Below are 20484 nucleotides of genomic sequence, written 5' to 3'. Positions count from 1 at the left end.
CAAAGAGGGGCAGTATGTAATGATAAAAGGGACAGTCCATCAAGAGGAAATAACACATATTAATATATATGCATCTAACACAGGGACACCAAAGTACATAAAGCAATTATTAACAGACCTAAAGGGAGAAATTAACAGCAACACAATAATAGTAGGGGACCTCAACACCCCACTCACTTCAATGGACAGATCATCAAGCAAAATGTCAACAAGGAAATAGTAGATTTAAATGAAACACTTGACCAGATGGATACATATAGAGCATTATATAGATACATATAGAGCATTCTATCCAAAAACAGAAGAATACGCATTCTTCTCAAGTGCCCATGGGAGATTCTTAAAGATAGACCATATGTTGGGTAACAAAGCAAGCCTCAGTAAATTTAAGAAGATTGAAATCATCCCAACCATTTTTTCTGACCACAATGCTATGAAGCTAGAAATCAACCACAAAAACAGAACTGGGAAACTCAGAAATATGTGGAGACTAAACAACATGATATTGAGCAAACATTGAATCAATGAAGAAATCAAGGGGGAAATTAAAAAATACCTGGAGAGAACAAAAATGAAAATACAACATACCAAGTCTTATGGGATGCAACAAAAGTGGTCATAAGAGGGAAATTCATAGCAACACAGGCCCACTTCAACAAGCAAGAAAAATCTCAAATAAGTAATCTTAAAATGCACCTAACAGAGCTAGAAAAAGAACAGACAAAGCCCAAAGTCAGCAGAAGGAGGGAAATAATAAAAGTCAGAGCAGAAATAAATGAAATAAAAGACTGAAAAAAACAGTAGAGAGGATTAATAAAACTAAGAGCTGGTTCTGTGAGAAGATAAACAAAATTGACAAACCCTTAGCCAGACTTACCAAGAAAAAAAAGAGAGAAGGCTCAAATAAATACACTTAGAAATGAAAGAGGAGAAATTACAACAGATACTGCAGAAATTCAAAGAATTATAAGAGAATACTATGAAAAACTATATGCCCACAAATTTGATAACCTAGAAGAAATGGATGAATTCCTAGACTCATATAACCTCCCAAAACTGAATCAAGAAGAAATAGAGAATCTGAATAGACCTGTCACAAGTACAAAGATTGAACCAGTAACCAAAACCTCCCAACAAACAAAAGTCCAGGACCAGATGGCTTCTCTGGAGAATTCTACCAAACATTCAAAGAAGAGTTAGTGCCTATCCTTCTCAAACTATTCTGCAAAATTGAAGAAGATGGAAGACTTCCTAACACATTCTATGAGGCTAACATTACCCTGATACCAAAACCAGACAAGGACAATACGAAGAAGGAAAACTACAGGCCAGTATCTCTAATGAATATACATGCAAAAATCCTCAACAAAATATTGGCAAACTGAATACAGCAATACATTAAAAGAATCATACACTACGATCAAGTGGGATTCATTCCAGGGATGCAGGGATAGTTCAACATCGACAAATCAATCAATGTGATACACCACATTAACAAAGTGAGGCATAAGAATCCCGTGATCATCTCAATAGATGCAGAGAAAGCATTTGACAAGATCCAACGTCCACTTATGATGAAAACTCTCAATAAAATGGGTATAGAAGGAAAGTACCTCAACATAATAAAGGCCATATATGACAAACCCACAGCCAACATCATACTCATTGGGGAAAAACTGAACACCATCCCTCTGAGAACAGGAACAAGACAAGAGTGCCCACTCTCACCACTCTCATTCAACATATTACTGGAGGTTTTGGGCACAGCAATTCGGCAAGAAAAAGAAATAAAAGGAATCCAAATTGGAAAGGAAGAAGTGAAACTTTCACTATTTGTAGATGATACAATCATATATATAGAAAATCCTAAAGAATCCATCATAAAACTATTAGAAATAATCAACAATTACAGCAAAGTTGCAGGTACAAAGTCAATTAAAAAAATCAGTTGCCTTCCTATACACTAACAATGAACTAACAGAAAAAGAAATCAAGAATACGATGCCATTTACAATCATAACAAAAAGAATAAAATATCTAGGAATAAACTTAACCGAAGAGGTGAAAGACCTGTACATTGAAAACTATAAGACATTATTGTGAGAAATTGAAGAAGATGTAAAGAAATGGAAAGATATTCCAAGTACAAGGGTCAGAAGAATAAACATAGTCCAAATGTCCATACTACCTAAAGTAATTTACAGATTCAATGCAATCCCAATCGAAATCCCAATGACATTCTTCACAGAAATAGAACAAAGAATCCAAAAATTTATATGGCACAACAGAAGACCCTAAATAGCCAAAGCAATCCTGAGAAAAAGAACAAAGCTGGAGGCATCACACTCCCCGATTTCAGATGGAGAAAGGCAAATACCGTATGATTTCACTCATATATGGGAGATAAAACAGCAGCAAGAAGCAGCACATAGATACAGAGAATAGATTGGTGGTTACCAGAGGTGAAGGGTGTTGGGGGAGGATAAAAGGGATAAAGGGGCACATGTGAACAGTGACAGATGGCAACTAGATTTTTGGTGGTGAACACTATGTAGGCTATACAGAAATCTAAATAAAATAATGTACACCTGCAATTTATATAATATTATAAACCAGTGTTACATCAGTAAAAAAAAAGAGACTGGAAAAAGGAGTGTGAAGTAAATCCAAATCAAGCAGAAGATAAGAGGTAAAAGCACAGAAATCAATGAAATTGAAACCAAAAAGAGAAAATCTATAAAGCAAAAAGTTGACTTTTAGAAAACAGTCAACAAAATTGATAAATCTCTAGCAAGATGACAGAGATAAAAAGAGAGATGATGTAAATCTTCACGATTAGGAATGGGACAAGGGATATCACAGTAGATCCTGCAGCCATTAAAAGAATGACAAGGGAATACCAAGAGCAACATTATACTCATAAATTTAACAAGAAATGGACCAATTCTTTAAAAACTACAAACTACCAAAACTTTATGAAATTATCACCAATTTTATTTCTTCTAGAAAGTGGAAGAGAACATTTCCCAATTCATTTTTTGAGGTCAGTATTACCCTGATACCAAAACCAGACAAAAACAGGCCAAAAAACAAAACTATAGACCAATATATCTTGTGAATGTAGATGAAGAAGTTCTCAAAAAAATTTCAGCAAATCAAATCCAACAATGTATAAAAAGAATTATATAGCATGGCCAATTGAGATTTATTTCAGATATGCAAGGCTAGTTCAGTATTTGAAAATCACTTAATGTAATTCAATATATCAACAGGCTAAGGAGGAAACATTATATATTAATTGATGCACTTCCGTCATTTGACATAATTCAACACTCACTCATGATAAAAACTGCCAGTACCTTAAGAATAGAGGGAAACTTCCTCAACGTCATAAAAGAATTTACAAAAATCCTATAGTAACTCATACTTAATGATGAAAAACTAAATGCTTTGCCTCTAGGATTGGGAACAAGGCCGGGATGTCCACTGTTACTACTTCTATTCAACATGGTACTGGAAGTTCTAGCGACTGCAGTAGAACAATAAAAAGAAATAAAGGCATACAGATTGGAATGGGAGAAATAAAACTGTCTCTATTTGCAAATTACATGATTGTCTATGTAGATAATCCCAAAAAGCTCCTAGAAATAATGTGAGTCCAGTAAGGTCATAGGATGCAAAACCAATACCACATAATCAATTGCATTTCTCTATACTGACAGAGAACAAATGAAAACTAAAATACAAATATAATACCACTTACAATTGCTCCAAAGAAAATAAAATGCTTAGATATAAAACTAAACAACAACAACAACAAAACACGTGCCAGATCTCTATGATGAAAATTACAAAGTACCGATGAAAGGAATTGAAGAAGACCTAAATAAATGGAGGTACACACTGTGTTCATGAATTGGAAAACTTACCATAGTAAAGATGTCATTTTCCCCTAAATTGATAGGTAGGCTTAATGCCTTTCTATCAAAATGTCAGCAAGGTTTGTTGTAGACATCATCAGGCTTATTCTATAATTTATACAGAAAGGGCCAAGAAAAGCCAAAATAATTTTGTAAAAGAATAATAAAGTGGGAAGAATCATTCTTCCTGATGTTAAAACTTAATATCTGAATACAGAAATCAAGACATTATGATGCTGGTAGAGGGACAGACATAGATCACTGGAACAAAATAGAGAGCCCAGAAATAGATACACTAAATATGCCAGTTAATTTTTGACAAAGAAGCAAAAGCAATTCAATGGAGGAAGGATAGCCTTTTCAATAAATGGTGCTAGATCTATTGAACATCCATAGGCATAAAACTGAGACTTGACCTCAAACCTTAAACCTTGACACCTTTTGCAAAAATTAACTCAAAATGAGTCATTGGCTTAAATGTAAAACATACAACTTTAGAACTTTCAGAAGAAAACTTGAGAGAAAATTTTCAGGATTTAGAGCTTGATGAAGAGCTCTTACATATGACACCAAAAGCATGATTCACAAAAGGAAAAATTGATAACAGAGACCTCATCAAAATTAAAGACTTTTGCACTATGAAAAATCCCATTAAGAAGGTAAAAAGTGAAACTATGGAATGGGAAAAAATATTTTCAAATCACATATCCAACAAAGTAGTAGTATCTATAATATAATAATGAACTCTCAAAACTCAACAGTAAAAAGCCAAATAATCTCATTAGAAAATGGGCAGAAGATCTGCCTAGACATTTCACTGAAGAAGATATGCAGATGGCAGTAGTGTTCACTTATGATGGTCTAGTGTATCCCTCACCAATTTGAAGATATACTCGTCATAGAGGCATAAATGTGTTACATCTTTTCCTTAGCTCATCAATTCTGAGAGGAAGTGCTGGGTGTGCACTATGAAATTTCCTCATTATTCTGTCATGCTGAGCACCATGTTTTAGTTAAACATTCTTTATAAATGGTAAAAGGCTAAAATAAAGTAATTCTTACTCAACTAAGAGACATCCTCTTTCTTACGGCGACTTCTACATACATCTATTACTTCCATCATGGATTGATTTAATTAATTTCTTTGAGTTTTGAAGTGCTTAACTATTTCTGCTATGTATCACCTGTTTTGTACTCCTACAGAGGTATTCTCAGGTAGGATTGTGGAAAGTCCTACCTAATGCCAAATAAGTTGCTTTGATGGACTGTTAACGTTAAACAATATAAATTCCCTAACTGAAAGTGTTTCCAAGTATTTTCATATGGTATGCTAATATTTCTCACTGGGGTCTTTGATGTTTGCCTAGAAATTTAACTATGAGCTTGTACTTTTATATGAAAACTGTCTCAAAGTTGATACTTAATATTCAATAACTTCATCTGAGAATTTATCTCTGTATTAGAGGAAGGATTAGCAGGCATTAGACAAAATGTTACATCACTTGTCATCATTTGATGGTTCTGCTGGTTAGGTTTATTTATTGTTTGCCTATTTTATTATAAGCAGAGAGAATTCAGTGTCTAAGATTGATCTTTAGAACTTAGAATGATTAATTTTTGGTTGTGGTATTTTCATTATTCTTAAACTTTATTATAAAACAACTTATTTTTTGTTTTCCTTACTCGATTATATTCCATAAGATAAAACATGTTAGGCTAATTAGATGCCCTTTCTTGTTTATTACAAATGAGTATCATAAACCTAATTTTATATTAAATCATATTTAAGAAGGGCCAAGAGCCTTTCAAACAGAGATGTGCATTTTCTTATTCCCTAGGGCTATTTGGTTGTGTTTGGCTGTGTGGCTGTGATTGTTTGCGTTGGTGGGTTGTGGGTGAGGGGCAGGTGACCTGAAATGAGTAAGGAGTTAACAGACACCTTTTTCAAAGTGCATATATACTAGTTGGGTTGTGCATCTTGTATGCAATCCTTTGGTATATGGTGAATGACTGAATCTATGCAAAATACTTGACACTTGTGCATATTGGTCTCAATAAATACCTGATATTTTTAATCATTGCTATTCACATTGCTTCCTTTCCTGTTGAGCTCATCTTTCCAATGAAATCTCAGTTTTGATTGGGAATGAGAGAAGTGGGTTTAGGGCAGGCTTGGGCATGGTCCTGAGATGGAGGAAGGTTGAAAAAAACAGTGGACAATCTTGAGTTCTCTGAATGGAAGGATCTGACAGGAAAACACCAAACAGATACCTGGCCCCTTCTCATTTCTGCATGGGAACCTCGATACTGCTTTGGAACCCATTTCTTGCTGAAGCCAAAACTCATAACAGAGCTTGGAGGTGTCATGAGGCAGAAAAAAATTTTCCTTGTTTTACTTCCATTCAGGAAAATGGAATGAAAGAGAAGGCAAACATGGGTTCGGTGTGGGTGTGAACCAAGGAGGATTCTGTCAATTGGGAATGGTGACATCAATTTAAACTAAAGCTGTTTCAGAATGAAAGGTGTTTTAGGGACAATTGAATTTCAAGTGGACATTCTTTCGTTTATTTGTTGACAATTCAATGCCCATTACTTGCCTAGTCATGAAATACAGCTGGGTAATGGTGATGGGGGTGAGTGTGATCTCAGATGCAGATTTTTAATAAGACCTAATTAAAATCAGAAAATTGAAACATATGCAGATTTAGAATGAATTAATTTAGTCATTAGATCTTAATGCCAGTTTTGAACTAAAATAACATTGTACAGATGATAATGCGCCATATGCAATTATTTAACATAATTATAGGTGTTAAGTAAAAAATATATCTGATTGACATCACCTCCATTATTAATAGAGTGTCATGTCTCCTGCATATTTATTGATTTAGCAAAAAGACTGTGTAATGAGAAAGTCCTGAGATTTTGGAAATGGTTTTAATTTTGTTTCCTGATAACTTTCCCCTGAGGTTAAGAAGGACACAAGTATTACTCACCTCTAAAGGAAATGAGGCAAAAAGTAACTTACTCTCAGGTCACAAATTTTTAGGCAAAATGCCATTCTGTCTCTATGCTGTGGGACCCAGAGCAAGAGTTCTTAACCTGGAGTCAGTGAAACCTTAAAGGGTCAGAGCGTGGATGAGTAAACACCCAGAAATGTTACGTAAAACTTGCAGTTTGTGTGAATGTGAACACGTGCTTTTTTTCTTTTCTTTACCAAAGGATTCCATAGCTTTCATCAAATGAAATGGATCTTTTATTAAAATAATTTCTACTGTTGCCTGATTATTCATACCAGTTTTAATAATAAATGACTCTTTGATGAGCTACCAATTCACTCATGGTTTTGCTTTTATCTAGTGGACATTAAAATTAAAATGTATTTTGTGACAATCATCATTGCTATTTAGTTGGTATCATTCTCCAGCTCACTAATTGTGCCAGTGTTCTCAACAGTACAAGGTTATCTGTTATTAGTTATAATAGCCCTAAATTCCAGTAGTCCTTACATGTTATATAATACAAATTTGCAATCGTTGCTTAATGATTTATGTTCTCTAGATTGTTTTTCAAAGTTCTTAAAAATAATTTTGTCTTTATATGTGTTTATATTATAAAACTAAATATATGAATTAAATTCATACCAGTAAGAAAAATATAATTAACAAAAAAAGAAACACCTATAAATGCAGGGGGCTGTCTCTCTATCTCTCTCTCTTTATATATATATTCATGAAGTTAAAAACTGTAGTTGATACACTTCCTAACTCATTCTATGAGGCCAACACTACCCTGATACTAAAACCAAACAGGGACAATACAAAGGAGGAGAATTACAGGTCAGTATCACTGATGAACAGATGCAAAAATCATCAACAGAATATTGGCAAACCAAGTACAGCAATACATTAAAAGGATCATACACCATGATCAAGTGGGATTCATTCCAGGGATGCAGGGATGGTTCAATATCTGCAAATCAATCAATGTGATACACTACATTAACAAAATGAGGAATAAGAATCACATGATCATCTCAATAGATGCAGAAAAAGCATTTGACAAGATCCCAAATCCACTTATGATAAAAACTCTCAATAAAATGGATATAGAAGGAAAGTACCTCAACATAATAAAGGCCATATATGACAAACCCACAGCCAACATCATACTCAATGGTGAAAAACTGAAAGTCATCCCTCTGAGAACAGGAACAAGACAAGGGTGCCCTTCTTGTCACTCCTATTCAACCTAGTACTGGAGGTTTTGGCCAGAGCACTTAGACAAGAAAAAGAAATAAAAGGAATCCATCTTGTAAAGGAAGAAGTGAAACTCTTGCTGTTTGCATATGACATGATTCTCTATGCAGAAAACCCTAAAGAATCCATCAGAAAACTATTAGAAATAATCAACAACTACAGAAAAGTTGCAGGGTACAAAATCAATTTAAGAAGATCCGTTGCATTTCTGTACACTAACAATGTACACTAACTAATTCTGTACACTAACAATGAAATCACAGAAAGAGAAATCAAGAATACAATCACATTTACAATCACAACAAAAAGAATAAAATATCTAGGAATAAACTTAACCAAAGATGTGAAAGACCTGTACACTGAAAACTATAAGATATTATTGAAAGAAATTGAAGAAATTGAAGAAGACATAAAGAAATGGAAAGATATTCATACTCATGGGTTAGAAGAACAAAAATAGGGAAAATATCAATACTACCTAAAGCAACCTACAGATTCAATGTGAACCCAATCAGAATCCCAATGACATTCTTCACAGAAATAGAACAAAGAATCCTAAAATTTTATGGCACAACAAAAGACCCTGAATAGCCAAAGCAATCCTCAGAAAAAAGAACAAAGCTGGAGGCATCACAATCCCTAAATATACTGCAAGACTATAGTAATCAAAACAGCATGGTACTGGCACAAAAACAGACACACAGATCAATGGGACAGAATTGAAAGCCCAGAAATAAAACCACACATCTATGGACAGTTAATCTTCTACAAAGGAGCAATGAACATACAATGGGGAAAGGAAAGTCTCTTTAGTAAATGGTGTTGGGAAAACTGGAGAGACACATGCAAAAGAGTGAAAGTAGACCATTATCTTGCACCATACACAAAAAATCAACTCAAAATGGATTAAAGACTTGAATGTAAGACCTGAAACCATGAAACTCCTGGAAGAAAATATAGACAGTACATTCTTTGAGATTGGTCTTAGCAGCATCTTTTCGAATACCATGTTTACTTGGGTAAGAAAAACAAAAGAAAAAGTTAACAAATGGGACTACATCAGACTAAAAACTTCTACACAGCAAAGGAAACCATGAACAAAATGAAAAGACAATGCACCAACTGGGAGAAAATATTTGGAAATCATTTATCCAACAAGGGGTTGATCTCCAAAACATATAAAGAACTCATACAACTCAACTATAAAAAAAACCCAAACAACCTGATCAAAAAATGGGCAGAGGATATGAACAGACATTTTTTCAAAGAAGATATACAGATGGCCAACAGACACATGAAATAATGTTCAGCATCACTATTTCTAAGGAAATGAAAATCCAAACTACAGTATTACCAGACACCAGTCAGAATGGCTATATACAGTACCAAGACAAAAAACAAGAAATATTGGAGAGGATGTGGAGAAAAGGGACTCCTCATATACTGCTGGTAGGAATGAAAACTGGTGCAGCCACTATGGAAAACAGTATGGAGATTCCTCAAAAAATTAAAAATAGTAATACCATATGACCCAGCTATCCCACTACTGGGTACTTATCCAAAGAACTTGAAATCAATGATCCAAAGAGATTTATGCACTCCGATGTTCATTGCAGCATTAGTCACAATAGCCAAGACGTGGAAGCAACCCAAGTGTCCTTCTATGGATGAATGGATAAAGAAGAAATGGTGTATATATGCATATGTATATATATAATGGAATACTACTCAGCCATAACAAAGACAAACTTGTCCCATTTGCAACAACGTTGCTGGACCTTGTGGGTATGATGTTAAGGGAAATAAGCCAGACAGAGAAAGAGAAATACTGCATGATTTCACTCATGTGGAAGATAACAAATACATGGATAAGGAGAACAGATTGTTACCAGAGGGGAAGGGAGCCGGGAGGTGGGCAAAAGGGATGAAGGGGCACATATGTATGGTGATGGACAAAATTAAACTATTGGGGGTGAGCACAATAAAGTGTATTCAGAAACTGATAAATAATTACACCCGAAATTACACAATGTTATAAACCTTTATGATCTCAATAAAATTACTTGGGGGGAAAAAAGTACACTGAGGAAAACTAAAAGAACAAACTGTAGTTGATAATAAACTATGAGAAATTTATTAGTTCTATAATCAGAAAAAATAAAGCCAGTAAGATGCAATGTGCATTTATAGTAACACATGTATGCTATAAAATATGTGATAAAAATGGTAATAATAGTAGTGGTAAACATATAAATATATAAAAACATGATATAAATATATAAAAATGTAATAGTAATCATGAAGATATTAGCTAACACTTCTTTTGGGTGGATCATAAAGGGTTCGGTCAGGAAAACAGACGCCTCTCTATCTGGGTCATATAGGGTTTAATACAAAAGAGCTTACATAAGGGACAGTTAGAAGGTTGGGGCACAGAGGCCAGGGAAATACTGCTGAAGGTGGGGGTGGGGTGGGGTTGGGGGTGGGGGAGCAGCCGACCTGGAAGACCTTGGCCTGGAGCACAGAAGCAGGTAGTTCTCAAATGCTGGCCTGGAAGCCACTGCAGTTCTCCAGTACATTTGCAGAGCTCCCACAGCTATCCCAGTCTGCAGTGGAAGTTTCCACAGATTTGTGGGGAAGCTGCTATGAATCTCATTAGCCCTCATATTTGCCTGCAATCAACTGCAAAGAATAATTTCTTGGCTTCTATGTACTTTGCAAGTCTCCTGTGAATTCCTCACACTGGGAAACTCTAGCCCAAATCATATAAAGGAGATTCTGGGAAACAGTTCACAGCCTTAGAAGGAAATGTTGGACAACCCATCACAGTAGGCCACATACATCCCAACCACTTTATTAATGCTTTGCCATCATTTAGTCCTCCTGGCAACCCTATGATGTAGGTACTATTTTTATTCACATTTAGTAGATGAAGTATTGAATATTAAAGTGATAAGTGCGTTGCCCAAAATCATATAGTTAGTAAGTTGAAGATGAGTGATTAAAAGAAGTGTCTGATTTCAAAGACTTGATAGCTGATTATTCCGTATGCTGTATCTTCTATTGTATTTCGGTTACATTAGTAGTTAAGCATGAATCAAATCCTCTGTTGATGACAGCTGCTAATATATTTTGTTGGCAACTTGAATGCCTCAAACTTAAGTAGCCTGTGAGTGCAAACAGCATCATATTAAAACCATTACCTATATCTTATCAATTCCGAAGTCCCTTGCCTAAAATTTCCACAAATATTTTTTTCCAGAGCAGGAGTGCTATTACCTCTTCTGTTGTTGTTTCAATTTATATGCACCCACAGCCAAAATCTCCCAGGGATCCTGGCTAAAGGAAAGCTTGAAAACCACTGAAATAGCAAATGAGGACGATGCCCCACACCACAGCCCGCCTGATTACTGGCTGAAAAGGGACCAGGCAAGGCCCTTAGTAGAAGATGCCCAGGCGGCTTCTCTCCAAATCTACTTGCCAAAGCTCAGGGCAGCCACTGAGCCACAGACCTCAGCTCTGGGGAGGCCATGGTCACTGAACTGAAAGGCAGGCCTGGTCCCTAGGCCTCGAGCTGGGAAGCACCTCCGCCCTGTGGCTCCAGCATCTCCAATGGGTGTGAGGCTGGAGTCTCCGGGATGCTGGGCGGGGCAGGAGGGGTGGGGTTTCTGGCAACAGAACCCTCTGTGTCCGGAAGCACAGAGATACCCTGGTTCGCCGCAGCCAGCTCCTGGAGCGCCAGAGGATGGCATCTAGGGCGTGGTCTGGGTTCCGGGCTCTGGGGATGTCTGCGTCCCGGGACAGGCTTGGGGCAGAATCCAAAGAGCCGCGTCGGTGGCTTTCCCTCAGGACACTTGCGGAGGCGGCAGCATCCCAGGGCAGTAAGGAAGAGTCACTTAGGGTCGCATGTCGGGAACCCTGCCCCCCAGGCGCTCGGGCGCCGCCAGGTCTCCGGGTCGGGCCGGCAGGAGTCCTGCAGGACGCCCCAAAGCTGGCGGCTGAGCCCAGGCCCGGGTCGCGCGCTTGGGCGGGCGCCTGGATCTGCGCCTGCGCGGGGCGCCGTCGAGGAAGAGCTGGGCGCCGCCAGAGAGCGCAGCATCCTGGCGGAGGCCGTGGGCGGCCGATTGGTGGCCCATGTAGCGGGTGACTCGGCACAGTCTCCAAGTTGGTGAGGCTCTGGCTCCCAGGGAATTTCATGTCACAACTCTTGCACTGATGGTAAGAATTGTAGATGAGCCCCTCTCCCTCGCTGGAACCACAAAACATTCCCTAATGGTATTCAGCCTCGGTCCCTGACACTGTCTTGCTGTTCTAGAATACTTTTTTTCCTTATGGTGAATGATCCCTGTGGAACTTTCTGCAGTCAACTTTCTCTTTCCAACTTGACATTCCAGCTGCCAGACTCCTTTCTCATCTTATCCATCTAACGGCCCCTCAGTTCTGTTTCTGTGTGTCTAAATCCTAGTGGGGGGAAAAACCCCAATCTTTTTTATTGCCAGGAGCATCTTTGCAAATCTAAGCTTTTAAATTTTTATGTTTGAGAAGAAGGTTTCAGTCAAGTTCAAGTCCTCAAAATCATTCGGGTTCTAATGCCAGTGCGTACGTGGATTGAGTAAGAGGCAGGAAAATTCCTCTTATAAATACGATAATCTAAATCTAGACTCTTGCCCAACCAAGATACCCAACATACCCAATTGCAAACGTTAACTGTTTTCATTTTCTTATGACTGAATTTCTTCTGTGTTTAATCTCATATATTCATTAATGGAATATAAGGGTATCCAAAACTACTTACTAGACTGATGGTATTTAAACAATTAAACAGTGATTACTTGGTTTATTATGATTGTATGATCCATCTTCTAAAGACAATGTAGGACTACTTCATTTTATTTTAAAAGAAAAAAATACCCTCAAAAACTTTCCATCTAATTTGAAAGGTTAAAAAAAAAATGCATGAGCTCTTCAGAGATTTCAGGATAGAAATTGCTGTGACTTTAAAGCCTTGTTATCTGACCTAATTTTGCTTTATCTGGGTGCCCAGGCCTTCTGTTGGTCCCTCTATTTATTTTTCTATTTTCTCGTAGCTTTTGTAATGTACAATGAATTTAAATAGAATGTAATATATCTCTTCTACAGAAGGAAAATCCAACATGTTTTAAATTGCATTCCGCTGATGTATAATTGGAGTTTAATTGAACCCTGCATTGCTTTACCACAGTAGAAGAATGACCTCTTTAGTAGTAACTATAGTAATTGAGAGTTTTAAATAACAGAAGACCTGTTTTTTGGAATATAAAAATGTGTTACGTTTGATAAATATTTTGCTTCACTGTGTATTTATGGCAGAAATCCTTTGCTCTTTTTAATTCCAACTCTATGATCAATCTACACACTTTTGAGATACCTTGAATTATTTTATCCATGTCTCTGAGATCAACTTGGAATCTTGTCATCTACAAAGTTCATTTAGCTTCTACTCAGATAAATTTGTGTGTTCCTAGACTGCTATAAATGCCAACAAATATCCCTGAGATAGCATGACAGTAGTTTCTTGTATAGGATGTCAGAAGAGTATATTTTGCTGGGCTAAGAAATCTATGAACATTTTAATTGTTTTTTATTAGGACAATAAGGGACTTATTGGTTAGTGTAAGCCTCTTTACGAAGGTATCCTTAGAGACTGAATGATGACAAGCCAGCCATTTAAACATCCGAGAGAAGGAATGAGGAAATATGCCACCAACAAAAAATGGATGGGCGATTTCCAGTACCCCTCAGTTGGTACTCATATTACCTGATTTTCTGGCCTACTCACTGGAGCCACTGCCTCTCACAGAATCTGAACTTAAAATGACAATTGACAGTCTATTATTCTGGGCTAAAACCAACAAGATGAAATGTGACCGATCTGAGTCGTAAAATGGTGCATGCAAGTTCACAAACCCAGTTACACAGCACAAAATGATATCCACGTGGCTTGGCAGCCGTTCATATGAGAACAGTCTGGGGATTCTAATTGACCACAAGTTGGAGCTTGAGCTTTGTTGTTCCTGACTGGAAAAAACAATGTGTAGATATTACCCTCAGGCAGATTTCTGCCCAATTTAAGGCATCATTAGAGCTGTCAAAAAATGGGACAGCCTGCTTTGGCAGGTAGAGAACTCTCTATTGCTTAACTCGTTAAAAAAAAGAAGAAGAAAGAATGAATACCAATTAGGGCTTCTGGAAAAAGGAAATTCTTTATTGTTTAGATACCAGTTTAAGACGTTTTTTGGTTTCTGCGAGTCTGTGACTTTTTTACTTTTCTTTCATTCTAACAAAATTTTCTTCCTTTTGAGATATTTAGGTATGATTAGAAGGAAAAATAACATTGGCATATAAGGTATATTTATCAAAAATGTAGTTTCTAGTGGCATCTCTCAAAACAGTAATGTGAAGTCTAAAATTCTTAGACTATAATTTTTCAAAAGAATTTTGATTAAGTTTGTAGTATGTTTTTGGTCAAGTATAATAATAAAAATAAATATATCTTGACTTTGTCATGTGTTAGCTATGTAACATAGATGATTTACTTCTCTGAACTTTGGTTTCCTCAAAATGAGAAACAATGAGTACAATAACTTGTACTAGGCTGAAAAGATTGTTATTGGGATTAAGTTAGTTGCTGTAAATAAAGCAATTAGAGCAGTTCTTGGCAATAGCAAATGCTATGTAAGTGTTCGCTATTATTATTAGATATAAATGTATGCTTTATTCTGCCTTCAGGAATTAATGACCAAGTTAATAACTGAGACACCTGACCAACCAATCCCATTTCTCATTGACCATCTTCAGTCTAAACAAGGAAACCGGGGACAACTTCAAAGAACTTTGTCTGGATCTGCAGCTCTGTGGGCAGAAAGTGAAACATCAGGTAAATGAAAAAATATATTTTACACTTAATTTTGATACATTTAATGTAAAAGTTTACAAAAGTCTTTCTGATGAGATAAATCTAGGTGGTTACCTAGAGTTTCATGTATTACTCTGTGACTTCACCCTTATGCTAAAATTCATCATAAAATATTCTTGAATTTGAATATATGGTTATGTATTATGCTTCAAAATATGAGAATCTGTGTATTCAGTATTAATAGAAATAAGATTCAGATTTATATGAAAAAACTTCATTTGTATGATTCAAACTATTCTAAGCTTTACTTATTTCTTTTCCTTTTATGAAGAATTTGAACTCAATGCTTATAGCTTATCTATAGAAAGGTAAACAATAGATTTCTATAAGTTACCTTTCTTGTTGCCCAAAGTGTTGATAATTCTGTTGCCTTCAGCCCCAATTTTATCTTATGTGGTAAGTTCAACCTTAGGAAGATTCATTTACTCTGGACATTGGGGAACTAGCCTTAGCAAGTCTGCAATAGCCTCTTCGCCCCATTAAGAATTAGTAAGACAGTTGAGTAGACTTGACTTTGATGTTTGTTTATAAAATGTGTGTCCGACAGCTTTTTTCCTTTATACATGCGTCTGTTGGTTTGACATTTCCGTTCAAATCCAAATGCACCCATGCTGGTTGCTTCAGTAGCCGGTTCCTTGCCTGATTCCCCTGGGAATCTGACTAACAGAACTCCAAATGCTTTGCTGGAGTGACACCCTCACTTCTCTCATCTTCTTCATGCTTTATGGGATATCGTGAAAGGATTTTGGTCTTCTTTGATTGTATTCTCATATTGGTACTTCTTGAGACTATGTCACCTGAAATGGGTAGGGAATAGGATATCCCCTGAAGAATATAGACATCTCTGGTGTCAGTTTTCCATACAGAAGATACAGAAGATATCTGCATCATAGAGGAAACTAGGTGTGAGCTTTTGGCATACAAAAAAGGAACTCTTGGTTTTCCTTGGCCTCACTGTGTTGGGTTTAGGTTCTAAGTAGTATGAGTATATGGCATAGGTTCTAGTTTATAGGTGCAAAGATGGCACCCATCATGTGAAGGCAGACCAGATGAACATCTGTGAGCCTATTGGAGCTCATATGAGCCTTTGTTTATAAATTGTAGTATTGGAGAGACAGTACTATGTTAAACTTGAAACTTTAATCAGCACGTGTTTAGTATCTCAGTTTCCATAGGTCAGAAGTCACTGTGTAACTAGATCCTCTGATTTAATCTCACAAGACTGCAAATCATGGTGTTGGCTGGGTTGCATTCTCGTGTGGGGGCTGGAGTAGGAAAGAATGTGCTTCCAAACTCATTTAGGTGTGACTGAGGTTCCTGTTTTCTTGCTAGGTTTCAGCCTGGGGCTGCTCTCAGCTTTTAGATGCAATCCACACTTCCTTGCCACAAGGCTCTTGCACATCATGGCAATTTACTTCCTTAAAGCCATCAAGAGAATTTCTCTCATCCAAGTCTACTAAGGTGGAGTCTTATATAATTAACAATCATGACATTGACATCCCATTGCCTTTACGTATTCTATTGGTTCAAGGCAAGTCAAAGGTCCTGTCTGCCCTCAAGGGGAGGGAATTATATAGGGCATACCATCAGGGGACAGAGATCATGAGGATCATCTTAGAAGTCTGACTAGTGCAAGTACTTAATGACCCATTGCTTGGAGAGGGTGAAAGAGGGGAGGAGATGATTATAACTCCCAGTTTACTGACTTGGGTAATGGCATAAATGCTTGTTTAATAAAGCAAGATGGAAACACAGGACTAAATTTAGTAAGGACAATAATAAGTCCAATTCCTATTAATGAATTTGAGTGTTTTGTGAGATACCTGGATAGATAATTCCAGTAGGCAGTTGGATATGAGTCTAAGACTCTGGGGATGGGTCAAGGCAGGAGTCACAGATGTGGCATTCAGTATCACACACATAATCATTAAAAGCATGAGAGTGAAAGAATGAAAGGAATTGTGGTCAAATTTATAGATAGACTGGGAGAAGGCAAGTGTGAGATTATATCTGATGCCTTAAATTTTGTCTGTGTATTAAGACGTAAGGTGTTTTGCTGAGGACAAGAGGGTTGAACATTAGATAGGGGAGATTGATGTGAGTGACAGCAATTGTGGAGAGTCACCAAAGGAAAGGAAAAAAGAGTTGGTAAAAGCAAAATAAAAGAGTGTCAAGCAGTTCTGGGGCTTATCTAAAGTTGAAGACGTGAATTAGTGATGGAAACCATCAGCAAGATTGTGATGTTTCTCTAACAGTGCCCAGAAGTACTGGGAGAGGAGCAGAGAAATCAGTTCGAGAGACTGATTGAGACTTGTGCTTATGCCACAGCGAGGGTGGAGGGTGGAAGAACAGATTTTCAAAGGAGTTGAGGACACTTGTGAGCAAATTGTGCAGTGATCAAAGTGTGCTGTCTGGGATGAGAGCACAGTGAGCAAGGATAGGAAAAGGTTTAGACGTAGAAAGCAAATCAGAGAGCTGAAGACCTTTAGGGGACCAGTGTAATTGTAGGTGCAGTGAAAATATGAGAGTTATAGAACGAGGAGAGACTGCGAGATTTGAGATCAAGACTTTTGAGGTGGAATGATTCCAGACAGATAATAAGAAGGTCCTGTGGGTGACCTTAGTTTGGGGGTATATGAAGTATCAGAGAAGTGAAGCTCTTCAGAATTGAGGAAGACAAGGAAGAATGAGGCTTAATTCATGATTTGTCTAAGGATTAAGAGGTCACCACCATTTCATCCAAGTTGAGAGGTCAAGGGAGACCGCCAAGGTCTTGTAATCAGGCTCAAAAAGATGGCAATCATGAAGAGTGGTGAGTAGTGTAGACAGGCAGCATTTACCACAAGAGAGGAGGGGCTTCCTGCTTAACACTGATGGACCAGGAAAACCCCGCCTGTGGCCAGTGGCACATAGGCATTAAACATCCTCCATTCCAGGAAGCTGCGGAGGAGGGAGTTGCTCTTGTGGAAAGAATGAGGTGTGTCTTAAGACTTGAAAGGGGGCATGGAGGACAGTTTGTTTACCGTGGAGTGTGTGCTCCAGAAGGTGGAGAGGAAAGGTTTGAGAGAGAAGAATATGACAGGAGCGAGAAGGAAAGCATAATTCTTGGACATGAGTATAACTGAAGGAGTTATAATTTGAGGGACAGTGAATAATGCCAGTATCAACCTTGACTGCAATTTGGAATTGTTTCCTTTGGTGCATGTTCTGATTAGCTAGAAAATGTCTCAATATTTAAATTATATGGGTATAATACTTTTTTAAAACATCTGAAGATGTTATCTTATTGACTTTTAAGTGTATCTAGCAACTTGGGACACAACATCTTCTCAAAAGTCTCTCATTTAATATTGTTGAGGAGAAACCTGAAAGCAGCTTTATTTAAGATGTTCTAATTAGTCTTCTTAAATACTTATGAGATTTGTTTTTCCTTTATTTCTTGTATCCAAAAGTTTTACTTGGAATACATATAGATGATTGTCTCTTTTCTTTAATTTTTCCTTATATTCAGTGAATCATGTCAATTAGCAAGGTCTTCGGCCTAGAAATTTTTTTCTTGTGTACTTAGTTATTGCTTCTATTATATTTTCTTTGATTTCTTCTTCAGGAAAATCAACTATGTATCAGTTGATTTTCCTCTACTGTTCTCTATTCCTCTCATTTCATCTCTCTTTGTATTTGCCTTTCTTTATTGACTAACTTCTAGGGAGTTTTGTCAAGTGTGTTCTCTGTTTCACCGATGCAGTTTTCTACAATATTGGTTTTTTCTTTCTGGCTTTGAACACAAATTTAAATGTTGGCATTACATTTTAGTTTCCCGTCAGCATTTTTTTTTTCTCATTTTCTTTTTAAATTTCTGTTTGCAGTTATATTTTTACCATAGGTTGGTTAGCCCATCTCCTCTCTCATTTGTTTTTGTTTCATAGAGTCCATTTTCTTTCATTTTTACTGAGAAGACAAAATAGCCACATTCTAAAATTTAGAGGTTTTTCATGGTAAATGTTTTCCAAAACTATGTACTTCCTCTGTATCTTGAATGCTGGATTACTGTTTTTTATATTGAATTTTTTCTTAAAGTGATATTTTTCCTATTTATTCAAATTTAAATGAGGGGTGTTTTATCTAGTTATGGTTTGTCGATAAATAGTGTAGGTGGACTCATTTTGTCCCATGACCATATAGCTCAGAACTATTTTGATCCTTTTCAAAAATTTTAGAGAGACAGGTGAAATCATGGCTGCTAATAAAATTTCCATTATCAGTTGAATCTTGTGGGTCTCTGCTAAACTGATGAGTGACTTTGTCTCTTATCTCTTTTTCAACCCTCTAAATAAGAATGATATCATTGCTAGATTATTTAAGTTGATGTGGACTTTTCTCCTTGCTAGCAGTGGAGAAGCAAAAAAGCCACAAAATCTAGTGTACCATTCCTCTCTGGCTCATTTTAGTTTTTCTTTGTGTCATGAGATGCTATATTTTATGATAAGGCTTCTTTCTTCCATTAGTCATCTGAGTTAGAAGAAGGTATGGTCCTAGGATGGATGTACGAAGACAAATTCTGATAGATTGTGACTCTGATGTAGGGGCAAGCATTGTGGATGCCTAGAAATCTTCCAGTCTCTTTTTGATTTGCCTCTCTGTTGTCTTAATCCTATCTGTGGGAATACTTCCTTGGTTCTGGCAGACCATAGACCAATATTTCGGTTCCTAGTGTTTTAGAATATTTATGCCTCTTTTGGTATTTAATGGTATGTTGGAAATGGAAAAATTGGATGACAGCTAGTTAAGTACAACCTTAACACGAAAATTTGAGTGATCCATATGTTTCATGATTTCTATTTGGCATTTATAAGTGGGTTGCCAAAGAAAGATTTATAATGCATCCATTAAGCTAGGAGGATTTCACAACTTGTAAATTTGATCAAGAAGGCAGAAGTAAACTCTTACAAATATTACATAGATGAAAGAGGAAGATGAGAAAGCAATGAATAAGACAGAAAAGGAGTAGTCAGAGAGGTGATATAGGGATGAGGAAAATGTAATGCTCTGAGAACAAGAGAAGGAAAAATTCCACAAAGATAGGTCTATCTAAAAATATGAAAATTTGGCAAAGAAGTCAAGAGGGATGAACTCTTAGAAAGATCATTTAATTTTGGAATTGGTATGGCACTGACCACCTTTGAAGGGGAACTATAACTTTCAAAAAAGTTGATTGAATTAATCTTTCTTGAATAGAGAAGTGGAAAAATGAGTGATACTATAGATGAAACTTAGGTGAATGTCAGTGGTTTTATGTATCATAGTGAATAATGCATAAGGTAATGTCAGATGAGTAGAATTTACTTGAATA

The 20484-nt window shown here is 36.7% G+C and overlaps 1 protein-coding gene across 10 annotated transcripts in view; it reads left to right on the top strand.

The window, feature by feature from the left end:
* C12H8orf34 (chromosome 12 C8orf34 homolog) overlaps positions 1-20484 on the top strand; it is a 371097-nt gene that overhangs the window by 62033 nt on the left and 288580 nt on the right. For all 10 annotated transcript variants that reach the window (XM_070481128.1, XM_070481133.1, XM_070481132.1 and 7 more), the window contains exon 2: positions 14948-15095. In XM_070481128.1, coding sequence (XP_070337229.1) covers positions 14948-15095 — 148 coding nt within the window. The remainder of the gene's footprint in view (positions 1-14947; positions 15096-20484) is intronic.

Source organism: Equus asinus, chromosome 12, assembly GCF_041296235.1.
Source record: "Equus asinus isolate D_3611 breed Donkey chromosome 12, EquAss-T2T_v2, whole genome shotgun sequence".
Classification (NCBI taxonomy): domain Eukaryota; kingdom Metazoa; phylum Chordata; class Mammalia; order Perissodactyla; family Equidae; genus Equus; species Equus asinus.
This window is presented reverse-complemented; position numbering and strand designations above follow the sequence as displayed.